The 18,339-nt window shown below is 43.0% G+C and overlaps 1 protein-coding gene across 7 annotated transcripts in view; it reads right to left on the bottom strand.

Annotated features, from left to right (window-relative positions):
• MAP3K7 (mitogen-activated protein kinase kinase kinase 7) overlaps window positions 1–18,339 on the bottom strand; it is a 324,585-nt gene that overhangs the window by 152,446 nt on the left and 153,800 nt on the right. For all 7 annotated transcript variants that reach the window (XM_085611146.1, XM_085611151.1, XM_085611147.1 and 4 more), the window contains exons 7-8: window positions 15,047–15,175; window positions 6,495–6,625 (exon numbers count right to left, since the gene is read on the bottom strand). In XM_085611146.1, coding sequence (XP_085467272.1) covers window positions 6,495–6,625; window positions 15,047–15,175 — 260 coding nt within the window. The remainder of the gene's footprint in view (window positions 1–6,494; window positions 6,626–15,046; window positions 15,176–18,339) is intronic.

Genomic DNA, 18,339 nt, shown 5'->3' with positions numbered 1-18,339 from the left:
ATGCCTTGAGTCTGCTATATGCAGTATGTAACTGTTATACTTATGTCTAAAGTTTGTAGTACCCTTTCCGCAGAGATGTTAGGGCTTTGAAAGAAAGCCAGTAAAGGTACTGTTTGACAGGTGTGGAGTGGAGACACTATCTTAGTTAGAAATATTGGGTGTGCGCCTATAACAACTTTGTCCTTGTACATAGATAAGCATAGTTCATGTACTGTGAGTAAAAGAACACTGTTTTCGGATTCCGCATTACACCGGGGGACACATGGGAAGAGAAGTTCTCCCTATATGCGGATGATATCCTGCTCTATATTACGCATCCAGACACCGCGATTCCTACCTTGTTCTCCACCATGGATGTCTATGGGACTCACTCAGGATACTGGCACAAGTCTGCCATATACAGCTCGGATACCTTGTCCACTTGGCCTACCACCCCCGGGGACCTCCAATAAGCTCATACTGGGTTAACGTACCTAGGAATCTACCTCACTACAGATAAGACCCTCTACTACCAGAGGAACATTCACCGGGTACTTACAAACTTTGCAGAGGATGCGCGGAGATGGGAAAAACCTACCTCTCACTATTCTAGGCCAGGCAGCTATGTTGAAAATTATTGTCTTGCCTCGCTTCCTATATGCGCTACAAAACGCGTACTTCCCCCTCTCGAGACTAACTTTCCGGGCTATTGAAGCGGAATTGCGTTCCCTCCTATGGCTTAGGAAACAATCAAGGATTGCTCTGTCCACTTTGCAACGTAACCAATATAATGGGGGGGATTTCGCTGCCAGACATAGAAACCTACTATTGGGCGGAACACCTAACCCCGGTGAATGAGTGGATACACGCCACGGCACACCATCACACCTACAGACTGGAAAGGGAAACCATGGCGGGACGTACCTACCTGCATTATCCTTATGGGGGACAGGGTAGGGGGAGGCTTCTCCCGGCTACCCAAGCCACAATAGTAGCTTGGGAGAGGGCAACAAAGGCAATGGGATGGGATCGCAAACCTACTAGGCAGACGCCTCTTTGGCGATGCCCCTGGCTAAAAGAGATCCAAAAACTGAGGGGCTTCCGCTCACTGCAGACAGACTTTGAATTGCATACCTCACAGTTTTTCAAGTACGCGCAATACTTGGCAGGCAGAGATCTTACTCTCCTCCTCATTACCGGACTACGCACCACTGGAGGGGTGCCTGCTACGGGAGCATGTGCTTGCCAAGACGGTATCACTCACATATCGAACCTTAAATAACAATGCACCAGACAGGTTGGGTAGGCTGAGGGAGACATGGGAACAGAACCTAGGCACACTTGAGAACATAGATTGGCAAGCAGCACTGATGCATCACAGGGAAGTGGCTGTTAAATTCCGCCTCCGCCTCATCCAATACAAAATATTACATAGAGTCTATTATGACAGGGCCGGAATTCACTGAATGGGACAAGACAGAGACCCTAATTGCCAGAGATGTGGCTATGAACAGGGAGATTTCTACCATACTATCGGGGACTGCACCGAGATACGGGCCGACTGGGAGAAGGTATTGAGGGAACTGAACAAGGTTCTAGAAATAACTATCCCCTTGGACCCTAAATTCATACTGTTGGGCATACCCAGATATGTGGATCTGAGCCGACCACACCTCATGTTTACTATGTTGGCCCTGGTGGCGGCGAAAAGGGACGTAGCACGAATGTGGGGGGCCACAACTGCTCCCCTGCTCCGAGAGTGGAAAAAAGGGATGGATATGTACATGCCAGCGGAGAGGGTCACCTACAAGGTGAAGGGGTGCCAGAGAAAAGTTTGCAGGGTGTAGGGCAAATGGAGGACGTACTATGGTCTAGATGGGGGGGCTGGGAAATGGTTAGAGGGCCTTTGAGGGACCCTTCCTTTAACCTTGCAAATAAGGGTTGGTCCCCTAGCTTTCAAACATCCAAGCAGAGGAGCAACCATGGGATACTACAATGGGGACATGTGAACAGGAATAAATTGATTGTTCAAGACGCCCTGTGGGGCTACAACATGGGATTGTACGACGCATGGTCAATATGTGTATGTCGCTGTATGACTAACTGATTTTGTCGTGATTTGTTTTGTTTTGCTTTTTATATTTGGCAAAATATAAATAAAAACATTTCTAAAAATAAAAAAAAGAACACGGTTTTCAACGTGAGATACTGAAGTGAAGGTTTGTGTACAAGTTCAAAGCGTGGCTCCTTAAGTTGAGGCCACTAGAATCAGTATCATGGTGGATGTCTTGAACTTTCAAAACTATGGGAATGAGCGATAATGGGTGAAAGCATACCAGCTTACTGATAGGGAATTCCCTAGTTGAAGATAATGCCTGCATGTGAAGGTCTGGCATTTTGTGTTTTCTGCTGCTGCAAATAGGTACATCAAATAGGTTCCCTATTGTAGAAATATTTTCCCTACTAGATTCTGTTTTACTTCCCATTTGTGGGAAGCATTTGTTTGCTCAGCTCAACCTTGTTTTAACCCTGAAAAGTTATGTGCTGTCAACTGTATGTTTCTTGCAATTGCTCTCTTGGATATCGACTGTGTTAGATCTGCGCTCAGGAACATCTTTCTCTTCGCTGGAGTTAAGGTAAGAAGGTTTCCAATTCACTGTGAACTCCAGTTGGTGTAGTAAACTCACCACCTTAGGTAAGTCTGTTTTGCATTGATTGGAGTCGCTTGTCTTTACCAGACAATTGTCTAGGTTAGGATACACATTAAGTGATGATCTTCTGCTACCATAGCCAAGATTTTGGTAAACACTCTCAGCACTGACAATTCACCCCTCTCATCACATGTGGAAGAAGGCAACTTTTTGATTTATGGTTGCCAGGTAATCATTCTCTTCCAACAACCCTCATGCAATGTTGTTATCTCAAACCTCTAGGTTCTGACAAACTTGTTGACAAAACAGAGGTGGTGTATTGGCTGCAAAGTAGTCTTCCTTTGGGTCCCGAAAAACGAAGTTAACCGCTGTGTTAATTTCCTCCGGGGTACTCTCTCCATTGCCTATTTTTGTAGCAGCTCTTGTACTTCCAACAGGAGCAACTGTTTGAAATCCTTTCTGTATCTTTGTTGTTTTGGTGGTATTTTAGGTGGTGTTTGCAGAACTTCTATTCAATACTGGTGTTGTATAATGTTTGGCACCCTTGTGTCTAATGTAATGGCCTGCCATGTGCTTAAGAAGTACTTTAAGCCCTAACGGCGGTTATGTGTGCTGAGGAATCTATTTGAAAACTGGGAGGCTGCTCCTCTAGAGGTGTAGCCTTTGGTTTCTCCTCTGTATGAAAAAAATATTTGGGTCGCTGAGTTGGCTGCCATTGAGATTTGTGCTGAAAAGACGTCCCTGTGTTTGTGGGGTTTAATGAGCTTTTCCTTGTTCTCTCATGTCTGAGCTTCCTACTCTCTCAATGGTAGTTCTGAAGACCTGCAGGGGCCCTATATAGCCTTTGCTGTTTCTCTGGTCAATTTTTATATATACCAGTGAGATACGTAGCAATGCACGTACCTGTTGCTAACTATCTGCGAGCTGCACAAGTAGAATCTAAAGGGGACTTTAAACACAAACTGGTGATATTAATGCCCTCTCCTAGAACCATTTTGGTCCTCTTCAGTTATTTGTCAGGGAGGGAGCATAGAAGGTCTTCCGTGTCCTCCCAGTGTTGATGTGCATACATATTTAGGACAGCATTAGAGTGGGCAATATGCAATGGGCATCTTCTTAGTCACCACCTGCAGTCCCCCCACCACCTCCACCACCACCACCATATCCAGTTTCTTACTTTCACGGTCTGGAGAGGGGGGTCCCACGGAAGCAGGTAGCATGGCTCTTTTACTATGATGGAGTCAATCGCCACATGAGATAGTATGTATTTAATGTGTTGTAAGAATGCCTTATATTTTTCTCAATTTGAGGAGCAACAACCCAGGAGGATGCTGATTTACTGAAAACCTCCCTTTTAGGCTGCAGGATACTGGGGTGAAGAAGCAGAGTTAGGCTAATCCTATATGCAGGGCTCAGAATCGCTAGGAGAAAGCACCATCTTAATTTTCCACTTTCATTTCCACACCAAACTCCTCTTTTTGGTGAAGGCTAAGAAGAATACGCGTCAATCCATTCTTGAGAGGAACCTGCTGCTATGTCTTTGCATAGTGTCTTCTCATCTTCATTTACCTCAAAACCAAAACTTCCTCTGTGTCCTGGTGTGTCCAAACCATTTCTTCCACACTCAAGTAGATACCTACTTCCTCTTTCTGTTGTGTTTGGAGGTCTTGGCTACTCTTGTCTAGGCTTCATCCCCAGTGGCTTTGTGCTGCTATATAGATTTCTGAAAGGTTATTTTATGTTGGATTAGTAGTTCAATTTCTGCCTGTAGTGCACTTTTCTCCCTCTTGAAGTTGATGTCAGAAGCCTGTTTGTCTGTGTGGAAATTTTCTTCCAAGGGAGCTGCTCCTTACTTCCCCTTTTGAGCTTTAGCATCCTGGAAGCCAAGAAGACGCTTTTTGGCAGATCCTCATCAGCAGCTCTTTCATTGGACCTAGTAAGACTGGGGGAGATCTTGAGCTCTTTCAACTGTATTTCTTCAGCGTTGAGGGCTCAATTTTATGCTGTTTTATTTTGTTGCTAAAAGAGTTTGGCCTCAACGTCTTAAGGAGCAACTTGGATGCCTAGTCTCTTAACGACTTATGTTTTTTTGCTTTGAGACACTGCAAGTTTAGAGTCTTTTTAGGCGAAGAACCTCAGACAGAATTTCCTCAAAGTCTTGGCTCTCTGAGCCTCTTCAGCCACAATGTCATCGTCTTTAGAAAAACCCATTTCTTCCATCACCTGATTGTTTCCCTTCTGCCTCTCTAGCTCAGAGTTCTGTCTTATCTGCTGCCGCCCACTGGGCACGTAAAACCTTGCTTCTGTGAATTAGAGTCTTGGGTTTGAAAAGTGAGCAGGCGTAACAATCCTCGGACAAATGGGTCCTCTGCAGGCAAAACAAACAAACTGGAGGCTTGCAGATCAGGGTGAACTTCCTATGGCAGAAATTGGTGAGAGAACTCTTACTTTAAAATGGCATTATGGCTCCCACCTTTACGAACTGTCATCCTCCGATTAAGTCGACCGCTACAACCCACCAAGATTATCCCTTAAAACCTCGAGCCAGCGACGAGCACTGAAATTAGATGTCCCTAGAGTCTTCATGACAAACCTTAGCCAATTTTATCAAAAGCTCCAGCAGTGCATCATCAAACTCAACGGCAGAAAAAAATAACAAAAATGGTGGTCATGTTATGGGGCATTGTGGAATTACGGTTGATAGACACCAAAGTAGGAACAAGTTGTACCCCAACACTTCTGGACCCAACAATTAGAAGGTGGAATTATAAAAAGCATGTATACCTAAAAGAAAGATCTCATGATGCAAAAGCACAGAAAGAAGGAGATGGGCAGGCAATCTCTCTCTTCTGGAAAGTGTGAAGTCTTGGCCTCTCCTTTCGGTCTTTCCTTTATGTACGCATTCCTTGGGACAGGTCACAGACGTACCTTTAGGAACCTGCCTCACCCAGGCTCTATGAGTGACAAAATGTCTCTACCTCTGCCTTCTTTCAAGATGTTTCAAGCCAGACACCTGCACATAGCTTCACAATGAATTAGAGGAGTGGTGGAAACCTGAGAAAAAGGCAGCTGGACATGCAGGGAGACTGGGGGCAGCAACCTGGATTACCACTAAACACTAGGGAGCAATCAACAAACCGGGAGGATACATATCTGAAGGCAGGAGATCCCAACACTATACCCATATCAAATGTATCCAGCCACACTTCTGCACAGTCCACATACATTTAGGGAGGATGGTTGAGCCTAGTTGTGACATACCAGACAGATTTACCAAGGAAAAGAAGTACGCACCTGCACATGGTTGGTCAGGAGACTCGTGACATAGGTCGTCTGCACTAGAAAACATTATGGGTCTATTCACAGGAACTGGGGAATTGCATTTTGCACACTACTTCCAGTACCTCCTCCAAGTTTTAACAAAATTGTTTTATATAGTATCAGAGGATATGCTGTTCATAGCCTGATTTTAATGTGGTTACACTCTTGGTTAAACTTGAACAGTACTATATGAAAGGACATGCAAAAGATAAGTATAGAAATCAATCGCTGAAAATTCTGTTGCTGAGTGACACAAAGATAATGTTATATGAATAATAAATCTCCCCATCACTGGGATCAAGTAAGGCAAATCAACCTTTTTCTATCAAAGTAAAGAAAAGGAGGCAGGTTTCAGTCATCAACGTCTGTTGGAAACCAGAAGTGAGAAGCACAAAGTAAAATAGTTGTTGGCGGTAGCGGTAAAAGGAATTAAGAGGCTCTTAGATTGTCATAATCACTAAACAAAGTCATCATTTTGGGTGCTACAACAAAATGCCAATGCTACTATCTTCAGTTTCATTACCTGCTCACATATTTACCTACCCGCATTAGGTGTGTCATTATTTTCACTATTTCCTCCATTGAAGGCCGCTGAGGTGGATCTTTTGACCAGCAACGTGTCATTAAACTTTCAATAGGCTTAGGTAAATTTTTAATCAATGGTGGTCGAGTACCTACAATTAAAGCACAAAACACAAGCTAAGAGATGTGTACTTCTCAGAGAAAATCAAGATTCTCCTGACATTTGAAATATAAAAAGAGTCACAAAAACAATCCTTGCTTAGAAATCCTAATGACTAATATACTTTTCAAGCAATTGATAATCTCACTGAAATGTCATTTTAGACTATACAGTCCAGCCTTACACTTATTTGTGTACTTCTCTTTCAACTTGAAACTGGCTACCATAAGCTACTGCAATTGGTCTTTAATTTCCATTAAAAAACCTCAACCTTTTTCTTAAGTCCTGACAAGATACACTCAAGCCATCTAAGATCAGTGAAGATCATTATAAATGTGTTACATTCAAACACTGGCAAAATAAGGCAAATTCCTCACCTTGTGGCTCACCTCACCAGGTGCCAGACTGGACCTGGAAGATTTTCACAGCATAGGCCCAGTGTGACACTAGGTTGGGAATTGTAACTCTGCGTCAACCTCGTTCTGCTCCGGAAGTCACAGTCACAATCACATACGTGCCACCCTGCACGTTCACATCAGTTTCTTTCTTGACACAGTCTGCGCCCTCAGACGCAAAGCCCAACAATCAATCAGTTGTACCAGAGTTCAGATCTAATTTGGGACCTGTCTAGGTGGGGAAAAAGACCATCCCACAGAAACAGAAGGTGGGAGGACAGTGAGGAATCATCATTTAGAGTTCACCAGAATGAAAGCTACCAAAGGTAAATAATGTGTTCTTCTGATGGATACTTCTAACTGCAGATTCCTCATCTTGTGAGCGGATACCAAAGTAGTACCTCCAAAGAGGGAGGGTCTGTGGAATCCTTCAGATCAAAAAGACCTGCAGTACTGACTGGAAGAAGTGCCTTCCCAGTTGAACTTGGCTGTTGAGGCAGTAGTGCTCCATTAACCTGTTCACTAACGCGCATGTTCAGCTCGACAGATAACTAGACAGAGCACTATGTGCAACCACAGTGGTCGCAGTCTCGACTCTGGTGGAATCAGCCCTCAAGACTTATTGAGGCTGCTTTTCAGCCAATGCATAGCTGTTCTAAATACAGATTACTATTCATCTTAATAAGGTCCTTGAGTGCGCCACCTTGCCGTTCTTTGCCCCTGAGAACCTCACAAAGAACCGTTAGTTCACACAACGGTCTCTGTAGTGATTGATGTAAAAATGTAATACTCTTTTGGAGTCAAGGTCTCTCCTCCTCTTTCGAGGGGAAAGGTGGAGCAAAGAACGGCAGAAGAGTGATGGATTGTCTGACGTGATAATGAGTCACAACCTTTAGCAAAAAGGCCAATCTAGTCCTCAGCCCCAGTTTGTCCTGAGAAAATGTGGTGTAAGGTGGCTAGACTGACAGCAAGGGGTTGATGCTAACATAATGAGAAAAACAGTCTTCAAAGTCAGGGGACATAATGAGCAGCTGAGTATTGGCTCAAAGGTGGTGCACATGAGAAACGTGAGGACCAAAATAAGATCCCTTGTGGCATTACGAAAGGTTTCAGAGGAAACATACAAGTTAGGCCTTTAAGAAATCTCAACACAACAGCTGATTTAAACAAGAACTTGTCTGGTAAATAGAAAACGGTCCAAAAGGCCAACAAATAACCGTTAACAGTGCCCACTACAAGGTCTTACTGGGTCAAAGATAAAAGAAACAACGGTAAATCCAACAATTTGGCCTGTAACAGTTCCGCATTTTGGTTGTAACACCATTTCACAAACTTGCCCCAGCGCACTGCGTAAAAGGACTTTGTAGAAGGACGCACAACATCAAGAAAGACATCTAGTATTTTTGGAGGCAGATCAAATGTAGTCAACTGCCACCTCTCAATCTCCAAGCGTAGAGGTGCCGACTGCGTAGGCCCGGGTACATGTCCTGATTGGAAGATAGATGCTCAGACCCAGAATTTCCGGGTAGCACATCATCCTATCCGGAGCCACTAAGATGACTTGGATCAAGTCGTTCCTAAACTTCAGAACTCAAGTCGGAGAGGCAGAGGTGGGCTTCTCTGAAAGCCTCAATCTGTAGCGATGTTGCGAATGGCTCCAGAAATTCAAAGTGCATTGGGATCAGCTTCGGAATTGGCTCCTTGGCGGGGAACCGGAAGCGAGACTGGTAACAACTTAAACGCCGTTGCGGCTTCTCTGGAAGAGAGTGGCGAGACTGGGACCAATCCCACTGGGCCATCTTGTGCTTCCTCTTCCACTTTGAGTGACCTGAAGACTTGCACTGGGACTATGACCAGTCATGGGAAAGGGTCCATGTCCTTTACTTCAAGTGGGAACCAGACTCATGCAACTTTTTCTGGTGTTCTGAAGCATACAGGTTGGCTTTGTATTACCAGATTTTCTTTGGATTCATAAAGGCATGCTCATTATGCAATGTGGAGTTGTGCCCTTAACCAAATCATCATAGACATACCTCATAGGGATCGGTCACAGACAAGTGTTTCCCCATAAGCTTTAAATCATGTAGTTTTAAGATGAAACATGTTCCCTTGCACACTGGAAAAGAAGAATTTTGAAGAAAAACTCAACTGACGAGAAAAAGTTGGGAGCTAACTCCTGATCCATTTACAAAGATGCGGAAAGAAAGGAAGTGACATCAGCAAGCATGGGTTGCACTTACATGGGGCTCTGACAGTCACTTCCCACAGAACCACCTACTGGAGCGTGGGGGGGCTATGCTGTAAAAATCCAGAAAATGCACATATCCAGAATGCCTCAGATGAATGGCAGTCTCGGTGAATAGTGCCTGGGGATAGTCACAAGGTGAAAAGTCAGTGGTTAGAAGTACACAAAAGAACAAGAATGCTGAATAGGACAGACAAGATTAATAAAAACTATTAAGGTGAAACAGTACCATGGTGGTCCTTCATCACGAACTGTTAAGATAACTGGAGACCGGAGAAATTGCACGAATTAATAAGGGGTAAAAAGCAGAATCAGGTTTAAAAGGTATAAAGTGAACTTGTGCAGGTAGCCTCAGAACAAAGATAATTGTGCCTTCCATAACACTGTAAATTGTGGAAGGAGTGTATGAAGATATTTCTGTATTTTTTGCTGAAATCTGGAAAGCAGGAGATATGGTTTTACCATGGAGGAAATGTAAATAGCACTCAGTGCCCAAAAGATGAACAGACTGATTTGCATATGGTTGGGTCCAAACTGAGGTGGTAGAAGAACAATGGGTTGGAATGCTATTCCAAATTACTGCCAATGTTTAGACTTATTGCAAGCATTCCTCCCAACACCTTTGGTGTCTTTGACAAAAGAAGAACAGAGGCACTGGCCCCGATAGGATCCCAATACACTTTTAGGTATGGCTTGATAGCGCAGCTGCCTGCAAGAAATATTGTTATTAATTGAGATATACGGACAGGAACGCGGCCCCAAACAGAGGAATATACTATCACAGCTCATGCTGACTATTTGGTGTATCATTTCACCTTCTAAGAAATTACTCCACTGGAGTGCACGAGGGACAATATCACATATGAAAAGTAAACTTAACTATCTCGCTGCTTGTCACATACAGATCTTTCTCACTTCTCTACGCATTTTATACAGAAAGCAAGACTTTTTTTTACTTCCTTTTTCCCCCAGCATCGGCAAAGCCAATAGGTCAGGTGTAGGAAGGTGAAATCTGACTGCATGGTTACCCCTACTTTTTGCCTGGTGTTTTGCTGGTTTTCGACTTAGTTTGACTGAGATCATGCTAATCAGGACCCCAGTCTATCTGCTTTCTCCCTAAATTGGTTGCTCATGTACTTTAGGTACACTTCAGATTGAATTCGGGGGTACCCTTATAAGTCCCTAGTATATGGTATACTACATACCCAGGGCATAGGTACGCCAGAGGCCTCTCAGGGGCTGCAGCATGTATTATGCCACCCCTGGGAGACCATTCAAAATGACACAACAGGTCTGCTACAGCAGCCTGTGTAAGGTGGTGCATGCACCCCTTACTTAGATATAGGTTCACTATATCTATCCATATCACTGCACATATAAACCTACCAGTCACCCCTATAGCAGGCCTTATCAATCCTGAAGGAAGGGTGCTGGGCTTTATGTGAGAGGGTGCCCATGCATGAGCAGAGCCCCTCTGCAGCTTTCGGAACCTATATTCCGGGGTTGTTTGTGATGCAGCCAACCATATATACTTAAGTGAATTATAACCTCGCGGTAAATGCTAACTTAAAAAAAGCTGCATGGAAACATGTCGTGTTTGGTGTCAAACACCTTGGAATCATACCTCTACACCAGTAACTGGTGTGGGAGGTATGATTCCACCCTACTACAAGGAGGAATATGACAGCACCGGTACACCCAGTACCAACTTCACAGACCCTGGCATCACAAAATGGATGCTGCCAGCCACAGACATGAGTCTGCCCTCCTGCTGCTGGACGAAACTCTGACAGGGGAGGCTGGAAATAGGTTTCCTGTCACAGGGAGGTGTGACCACCTCCCAGACAGGCTTTAGTGTATTGGGGCTGGGTGGGTGCACTCCGAGTGCTTTGATGTCTGCACTGGGGGCACATTTGGTGTCCCTGTGCATAGTCCAGCTCAAACGGGTTGCAAACAAACTGGCGCGAAACTGGACAAAGGACATGGGTGTAGCCACCCCTCTGTCCTGACCCTCCCATAGGTGGGTCCCCAGAGTTAGTCCCACTCCTTCCTTGTGTATAAAGTAGGAACCCCTGGCTACAGGACTTTAGATTTACCTGGATGAAACTCTGCTACAGAAACCAAGTACTTCAACTATCTACACTATGTTGGATGACCGAAGAATCTCCCTTGGAGTAAAGGAGTTACTCCAATCTGGACCACCCCCCACCCCCCCAGCTCTCGACATCCTTCGTGGGACAGCTCGCCTGTGGACTTTGGTCATCGTCGACGTCTCCTGGTCCCTGTGGCTGCAGAGTCAAGCTTCACCTCTTAGCACCTGAAACACCCAACATCGGTGGGTATTTGTCTACCGAGCCCCTAGTCACCCTGAAGTGACCCAGACTCTGTCCCCTCTGCTTTCAGGTTCTTCTCATCTCCGATCCAGGCTTGGATCACACCGGACACTTCTCCTCTTCCCGGCAGCAGCACTTTGCAGCATCACGCCATTGAAAACGACGAAGATTCCCGACACTATTTGACACCTATGCACCCGGCTTCCCTGAGTTAGGTAACACGAGTACTCCGGTGCTCACATGGGTGCTGGCCTTAGAACCTTCTAAGTTTGAGAGGGTTTGCTCAAAGTCCTCTCCTAAGTGTCCTTAATCTTTAAAATTCCAACCACAACTTTCCCATAGGATTGTACGGAGCTCGCGGATGTGTTCTCACACAGCACGCGTCCCCCGTGGGTCCCCTGTGTCACTACCTTGGGTGGTTCCCTGTGGTCCCAGCAATTCTACGTGCTCTAAGCACTGTGTCTAGTCAAGTCGTGGTTGTTGTACCACTTTCTTAATATATGGTTTGGTCTCCCCCGGGGCCCACTGTGTATTGTGCTATTTACTGTCGTTCTAGTGTATTAATATTGTGTGCCTTGTTCTCTAATCTCATAAAGAGGTTAGTAGGGAGTGTTTAGAAATAAATACATATATTTTATATATATACACCTCGTGTGGTTCTCCTTTCATTTGGTCATTCAGGAGGATATAATCTGGTAAACCAAGCTGCTTTACATTCCTTCGAGACTTAACCTGAAGGCTGCTCTCCATAGCTACCACTAGGATAGCTTTCAATAAAGGTTGTCTTTAACCTAATCATCAATAAGGGTCGTTTGGACTGGTGCAAGGTGCCCACTAGAACTAGTGGACAGCATATACCAGGCCAACTTCTCACAGCAGGCTTTAACGTGGTACATCTCATTTGTGCATGCAATGCATGTAGACTTCATTTGTGAATGCCTGGGTTTACTTGCGCTGGCACACTAAACCTAGACCTAATGGCTTGGTCAATGCTTGTTATTATAAGGACCTGGTTGCCTGGGACTCTTTCCTTTTTAAGGAGTTCCAAGTGGATATGTCACAAGTTCCCAACAGCTGAAAGGCAGCAATAATTATACTTTTACACAAAAAGTGTTAACATGAACCCTAGTAATTTTTAACCCGATTCAGTTAACAAATTCAATATTTACACTCCTGGGTACAGCCTTTATTAATAATCTGTGGTGCCTACATGGGCACCATGTAGGAACATCAACCTTAAAGCAGATACCAATAACAACCCTTGATATGATCTGCTACACATGAATTGTGGACGACTAAAAGAATGAACAATGTCGATCAGCACCTTCATGACAATACAGCTGCCCAGGTGTGTTTGGAAACAGAGAAAAAATGCCAGAATTCTATATTTAACCTACTTATTAACGGCCTGCAGAGTAACCTTTGAAAATAAAAACTGATTCAGAATTAGAAGTGAATGTTACCAAACTGAAATTTATAGTAATACGACCAAGAAAATCTTTAAAATTACTTAACATTGATGGTCATCTCTTGGAAAGCGTAGATTTATTTGATTGTCTGATCTCGAGAAGTCATCTTATCATGAACTCCCCAAATAGCAAAACCTGGAAATAAACTGAACCAGTACAGCCATGCAATTCTAAGATTTCAAGTTAACTTGGTGTTTGTACTAGCAGGTAGGCATTACAGGTTTATAAGGAGAATATATTCTTTTTTGTACCCCAAGGCTCAGGAACCTGTGGATGTTCTTGTTGTAAAACCTCAGAGATAGACAGCTGAAGGAGTTTTAATCGCTTTAGAAAATTACTTCCAGTGCCTTCTTTTTAACTTTGAAGGAATTTGGCATAAATGACATTTGAGAACATGCAATCCTTAGCATGATTTAATGCAGTTACAGACTTGGTTTAAACTAAAGGCAGGACATAGAAGGGCACACTTCAGTTGGATGGAGACATTCTTGAAAATTCTGTTGCAGATACAGAATGACAGTGTTCCAGGAAATAAATCTCCCCATCTGTGGGACCAAGTAATGGAATTCAACAAGTGTAGCAAAACAATTGTTACGGTGGCATCCTAGAAATGGGCTGATGCAAGAGATATGGAAATAGCTGCATCTAGCACAATAGCCTTTACCTACTCCGGACTCAAAAGAAGGGCAGGAGTAGACAACTCATTCTGGGTGCTGTGTTTTTTCAGACATCTATACCGGAAATAGACTAGAGATACCACAAGTAGCCTCATATGAGAAGAATGAACGAAGGGCACTTCAAAGGCTTGATTGAGGTGCTGGCCACTTTCATGTTTATTTAAACAGTTTTATATAGTGCTGGCTAGACCCGTAGGTATCAGAGCGCTTTACATAAGGTCAGCAAAGTTACAACAATAATAACAATTACACGTTACATCAAATATACGAGACACATTAACGGGAGAGAAGGAGAGACAAATAGAGAGGGAAGGGGGAGTGAAAGGGGAAGAGGACGAGGGGGAAGGAGGAATAAGAGACAAAAGTAAAGTCAGCCCAATGACCGAATGGGTAGGTGACGGCCAGGGAGGTAGTCCAGGGCCAGTCTCCCCTATAGCTCTCAAGGAAGCTCCAACAGGAATCGGTCAGAAAGGTGGGTAGAAAGGAGACACGGCAAAAGCAGTTATGTCGGATTATAGCATATCATAACAAAAAAGAATTAAACGCTACAGAGAGTTCTGAATGTAGGAAATGTGAGGTCAACATTATTGGCTATACATGGTTTATCTTGATTTTTGTGTATAAATTTACATTCAGAGACATGCAAAATGAGAGTAAACATTTTAAAAATCGACAACACCCACGGTAACAGCCTATCTTTTGACTTCTGGAATTACTTCATCGTCCCACATTTTTATGGCACTTTTTAAAGACAAACTTTTTGCTGTGCACCCATCGTATTGGTGTGCACTCTTATTCTTAATGTATTCTTTTATTGCTTACAATGTAGTGCATTTCATAAATCTATAACTTCAAAATTTATATTTTTTGTTTGATTGCAAAAAATCACCTAATTTAGTAGGCAAGACGTTCTAGCGACTAACTTGGTTACTTCGGACATACGTTGTGATACGCAGCCTCAGAGTTTGCATTCTGGAAAGACAAACTCAGCCTTAATCCTGGAGACACTGATACATTGACTTCCATTAAACTGTGCAATAGTAACGACTGCTGTTTACAGATTTAACTAAGAAAAAAGAACCTACATAAAAGTTATTAATCTAGATGTTCAACTTGAAACAAAAAGTAAAAAAAAAAATAGGCAATTCGTTCCAAGTACATTATGAAAATACCAAATCTTTACAATGTAAACGAAATGAAAATGTCACGACATACTAAAGAACAAACACAGAACAGCAAGTGGAAGTAATATGTAAACAAGTTTATTTACAAAGAAAAGCTGTTAACCACCCACCATTGTGCACAGCCCACATGATGCGGAAAGCAGGACCGCCAATCTCATCAAAGGGTTTTCTTCGGGTTATCACCTCCCAAAGTATAATTCCCCAGCTAAACACGTCACATTTTTCACTGTAGTTGCTGCCTAAATAAAACAGAAAAAGCATCAAAATGATTACTAGAAAGAAATTAAGCAACTTGTATACGAAAGTCCAAACCCAAACCCCAAATGATTTAAACTGCACTAAGTGAATTTACTCCATTACAAAAATATGTTTCATCACAAAGTATCTTATGTAACACACCTGTTGAGCCGCAAACCCTCAGATTCCCACAATCATATGGGTCTGTGAAGGGGCACAAAAACAGTGGGTCCCCTCCTATTTACGAGTCAAAAAGTTATGTTTCAATAGCTTGTGACCACAAGTGCGGTTGCAAACCATTGTTCAGTAAATGACCAGAGTTGTAGTGATAACAGATTTACAAAGGGGTATTTCTCTCAGTGTGACATTGTCCCCTTCGGAACTGTGCTGTGTGTACTTGGTTTAGAGGGGGTGGTGTATGGTGGAGCAAACATTTGTAAACATTCTGATGCTTTCTCCCCCTAATGTTTTCCCAAAAAGAGATTTGTTTTAAAATCTGCTTCTGTCCCATTAAAGGACAAGGGGCCAGAGGTATGAAGCTATTTTGGGTTCGCAAGCAGGCGGATTAGCAGAATTGGCCTGTTTGCGAACTCAAAAAAGACTTTTCCAATGTACCAACTTTAATTTTGCAATGTGGTAACCTGTTAACGAATCGCAAAATGGGTATGCGATTTGAAATTAGGAAGGGGCATATTTAGGGTAACTCTTCCTAATACAGAATTGCATCTGTATGTATGAATGTCTTGCGACCAAATACCGGTCGCAAAACATTTACAGCTTATTGTCAGATTAAAACTGATGGTAACCCATTCGCAAATGGGAAATGGGGAGCGGGTCCCAAGGGACCCTTCTCCTTTGTGAATGGTAGCGAAAAACGTTTAAGAGCAGGCAGCGGTCCCATGGACCATTGCCTGCTCTTAAAAAATGGAAAGAAAACCTTTCATTTTTTCCTTTTAAATGCAACTCATTTTCCTTTAAGAAAAATGGGCTGCCTTAAAAAATATATATATTGCTTTATTTAGAAGCAATCACGGACATGGTGGTCTGCTGACCCCAGCAGGCCACCATCCCCTTGATTTTAGCGATTCCTAAAGGGTCACAAATTGCGCCCTACCTCATTACTATTCATGAGGTAGGCTGATTTGCGACCCCCTAAGAATCGCTAAATGAAACTCATGGAGTTTCATAGATTAGGAATAGCGATTACCTAATTGTGAGTTGCAGAAAATCACAATTAGGTCATCAATATTCCTAATATCGATACATGTGGCCCAGGTTTTTTTTTTTTATTGAAGCTTTTTGTTTGGGAAGGCAACTGCAGAGACGGAGGTCTGCTGTGACTTGCAGGGCTAGAAGGCCACTCATTTTAACCAGCCGAACTAATAATCAATAAACAGGACATTTTGAAACCCCATGAGATTGGCCAATTTGCAGTAGGACCATTTAGTACATGCATTGCATCCCCTTTTTAAACCAGTCAGTGTGCAGTTTGCACCACCCTGGTTTGCAAACGAGTATCATACATCAGGCCCAAAATAGCGTTCTTTCAAAAATATATCAATGCACATGGACGTCCCCTGAAGTCTTGCGGTGCGTGTTCAAAACACTATACATAATGTACAAACATTTTGGAATTGCAAGACCTTATTCTCAGGGGCACCATGTTCCTCCTTGTTTTGTCACTAAATGCCTTTCATACATGCTAGGTTTCAGCAGCAGCTGCAATACGTACGCTCCATCTATATTTACAAGCCTCTTTCCCATCCTCCATTTGGGTGCTAACACTTCGCACACATTGCCACACCTCCTGACATTAGAACTCTTGTTGATTAGCTTTACTATACAAAAAGGTAAGGGCGGTGTCACATGAATGTATAAGCACACGTATAGCAACAAAACCAGTGCTAAAGAAACATTTTCTGTATCTAAATTATGTTGACTTGACACGTACTTGCACGGTTTGCACAGATTAGCAATTAGTAAAATACAAGGGGAAAGTTTTGAGTGAAAAGCTGTCTGCTGGAGTAGGTCTACATGGCAGCTGCAAAGCTTGTCACGTTGGCAGAGTCTAAACAGTAGTGCCTTTAAAAGGAATAGGAAAATCATCTTAATGGATACCCAGATAATTCTTTCAACTAAAGCAGCAGAAAACAATTTGCCTCTTGTGGAATGGGATTTGGAGCAGTCACAAAGCTTAAAATGCATCAACTGGTTAATCATATAGTTCTAATGCGCATAGAAACATTTCAGCTGAAACCTGTTCTGTATAGCAGTTTTACAACTATGAAACATCAGAGGGACATGTTCTTAGAAAACAAGTAACAAAGGCATGAGGCATTTGTATGGTGAAACTATGTTAATAGGCTTCACTAAAACCTACAACATAAGTACAGCATGGGTAGCAATAGTCCTGAACTGGTAGAACACCAGCCTCAACTGTACACTGGGGAAGTTACGGAAGCTGGGGTTTTAATATGATATCACAATATCCATCCCCATCACCAAGGATGTTGGGTCAAAGTTTCTATCTCCACTGAGTCCGTTCATGCTAGCAATACTTAACTTGGTGTTAAGTGGAAATATTCTTGAAAACCCGGTGTATTATGCATATTAAAATGTGTCCAATGGACTGCACATGGTATTTTGTTTAGTATCTGTATGAGCTTTGAGCCACTTATTCCTCATTAGTGTACTTTTCTGTAATTGAGTCTTGTAAAGGTGCCAAATTGGTAGTTTGATTTTTGTTTTAAAATGAAAAAATAACCATAGATAAGAAATGGCTTTTCACCTCACACATCATGGATCCCTTTAAGGTTTTAGCTTATCAACATCTGGAATGGGTGAATCAGGGGAGTATGTGGTTTGTTGGTGTGGGTACACAAAGTGTTTGGCAAAGGTCTTATGACATTAGAGCAAGACTGTCCCCTGGAACTTCTGATCAATATGCGTAAACAAAGGGCCCCCTAACACCGCCTAGATCAACTTTGATTCTATGTACCCAGCTCGATTATGGTGGAGAATGTTATAACTTTGGGTGGGATCTTGTCTCCTACTGTCATTCCAGTTGCTTGCAAGTAAAATACTATGAACGTCAGGGAAGTCATGTCGGGTCAGCTCGATGAGAATTTTGTAGGCCTGAAAGGAGTGACTCAAAGATGCGTACTGT

Source organism: Triturus cristatus, chromosome 6 (assembly GCF_964204655.1).
Source record: "Triturus cristatus chromosome 6, aTriCri1.1, whole genome shotgun sequence".
NCBI classification, from domain to species: Eukaryota; Metazoa; Chordata; class Amphibia; order Caudata; family Salamandridae; genus Triturus; species Triturus cristatus.
Note: the sequence above shows the minus strand (reverse complement) of the source record. Positions and strands in the feature narration are given on the sequence as shown.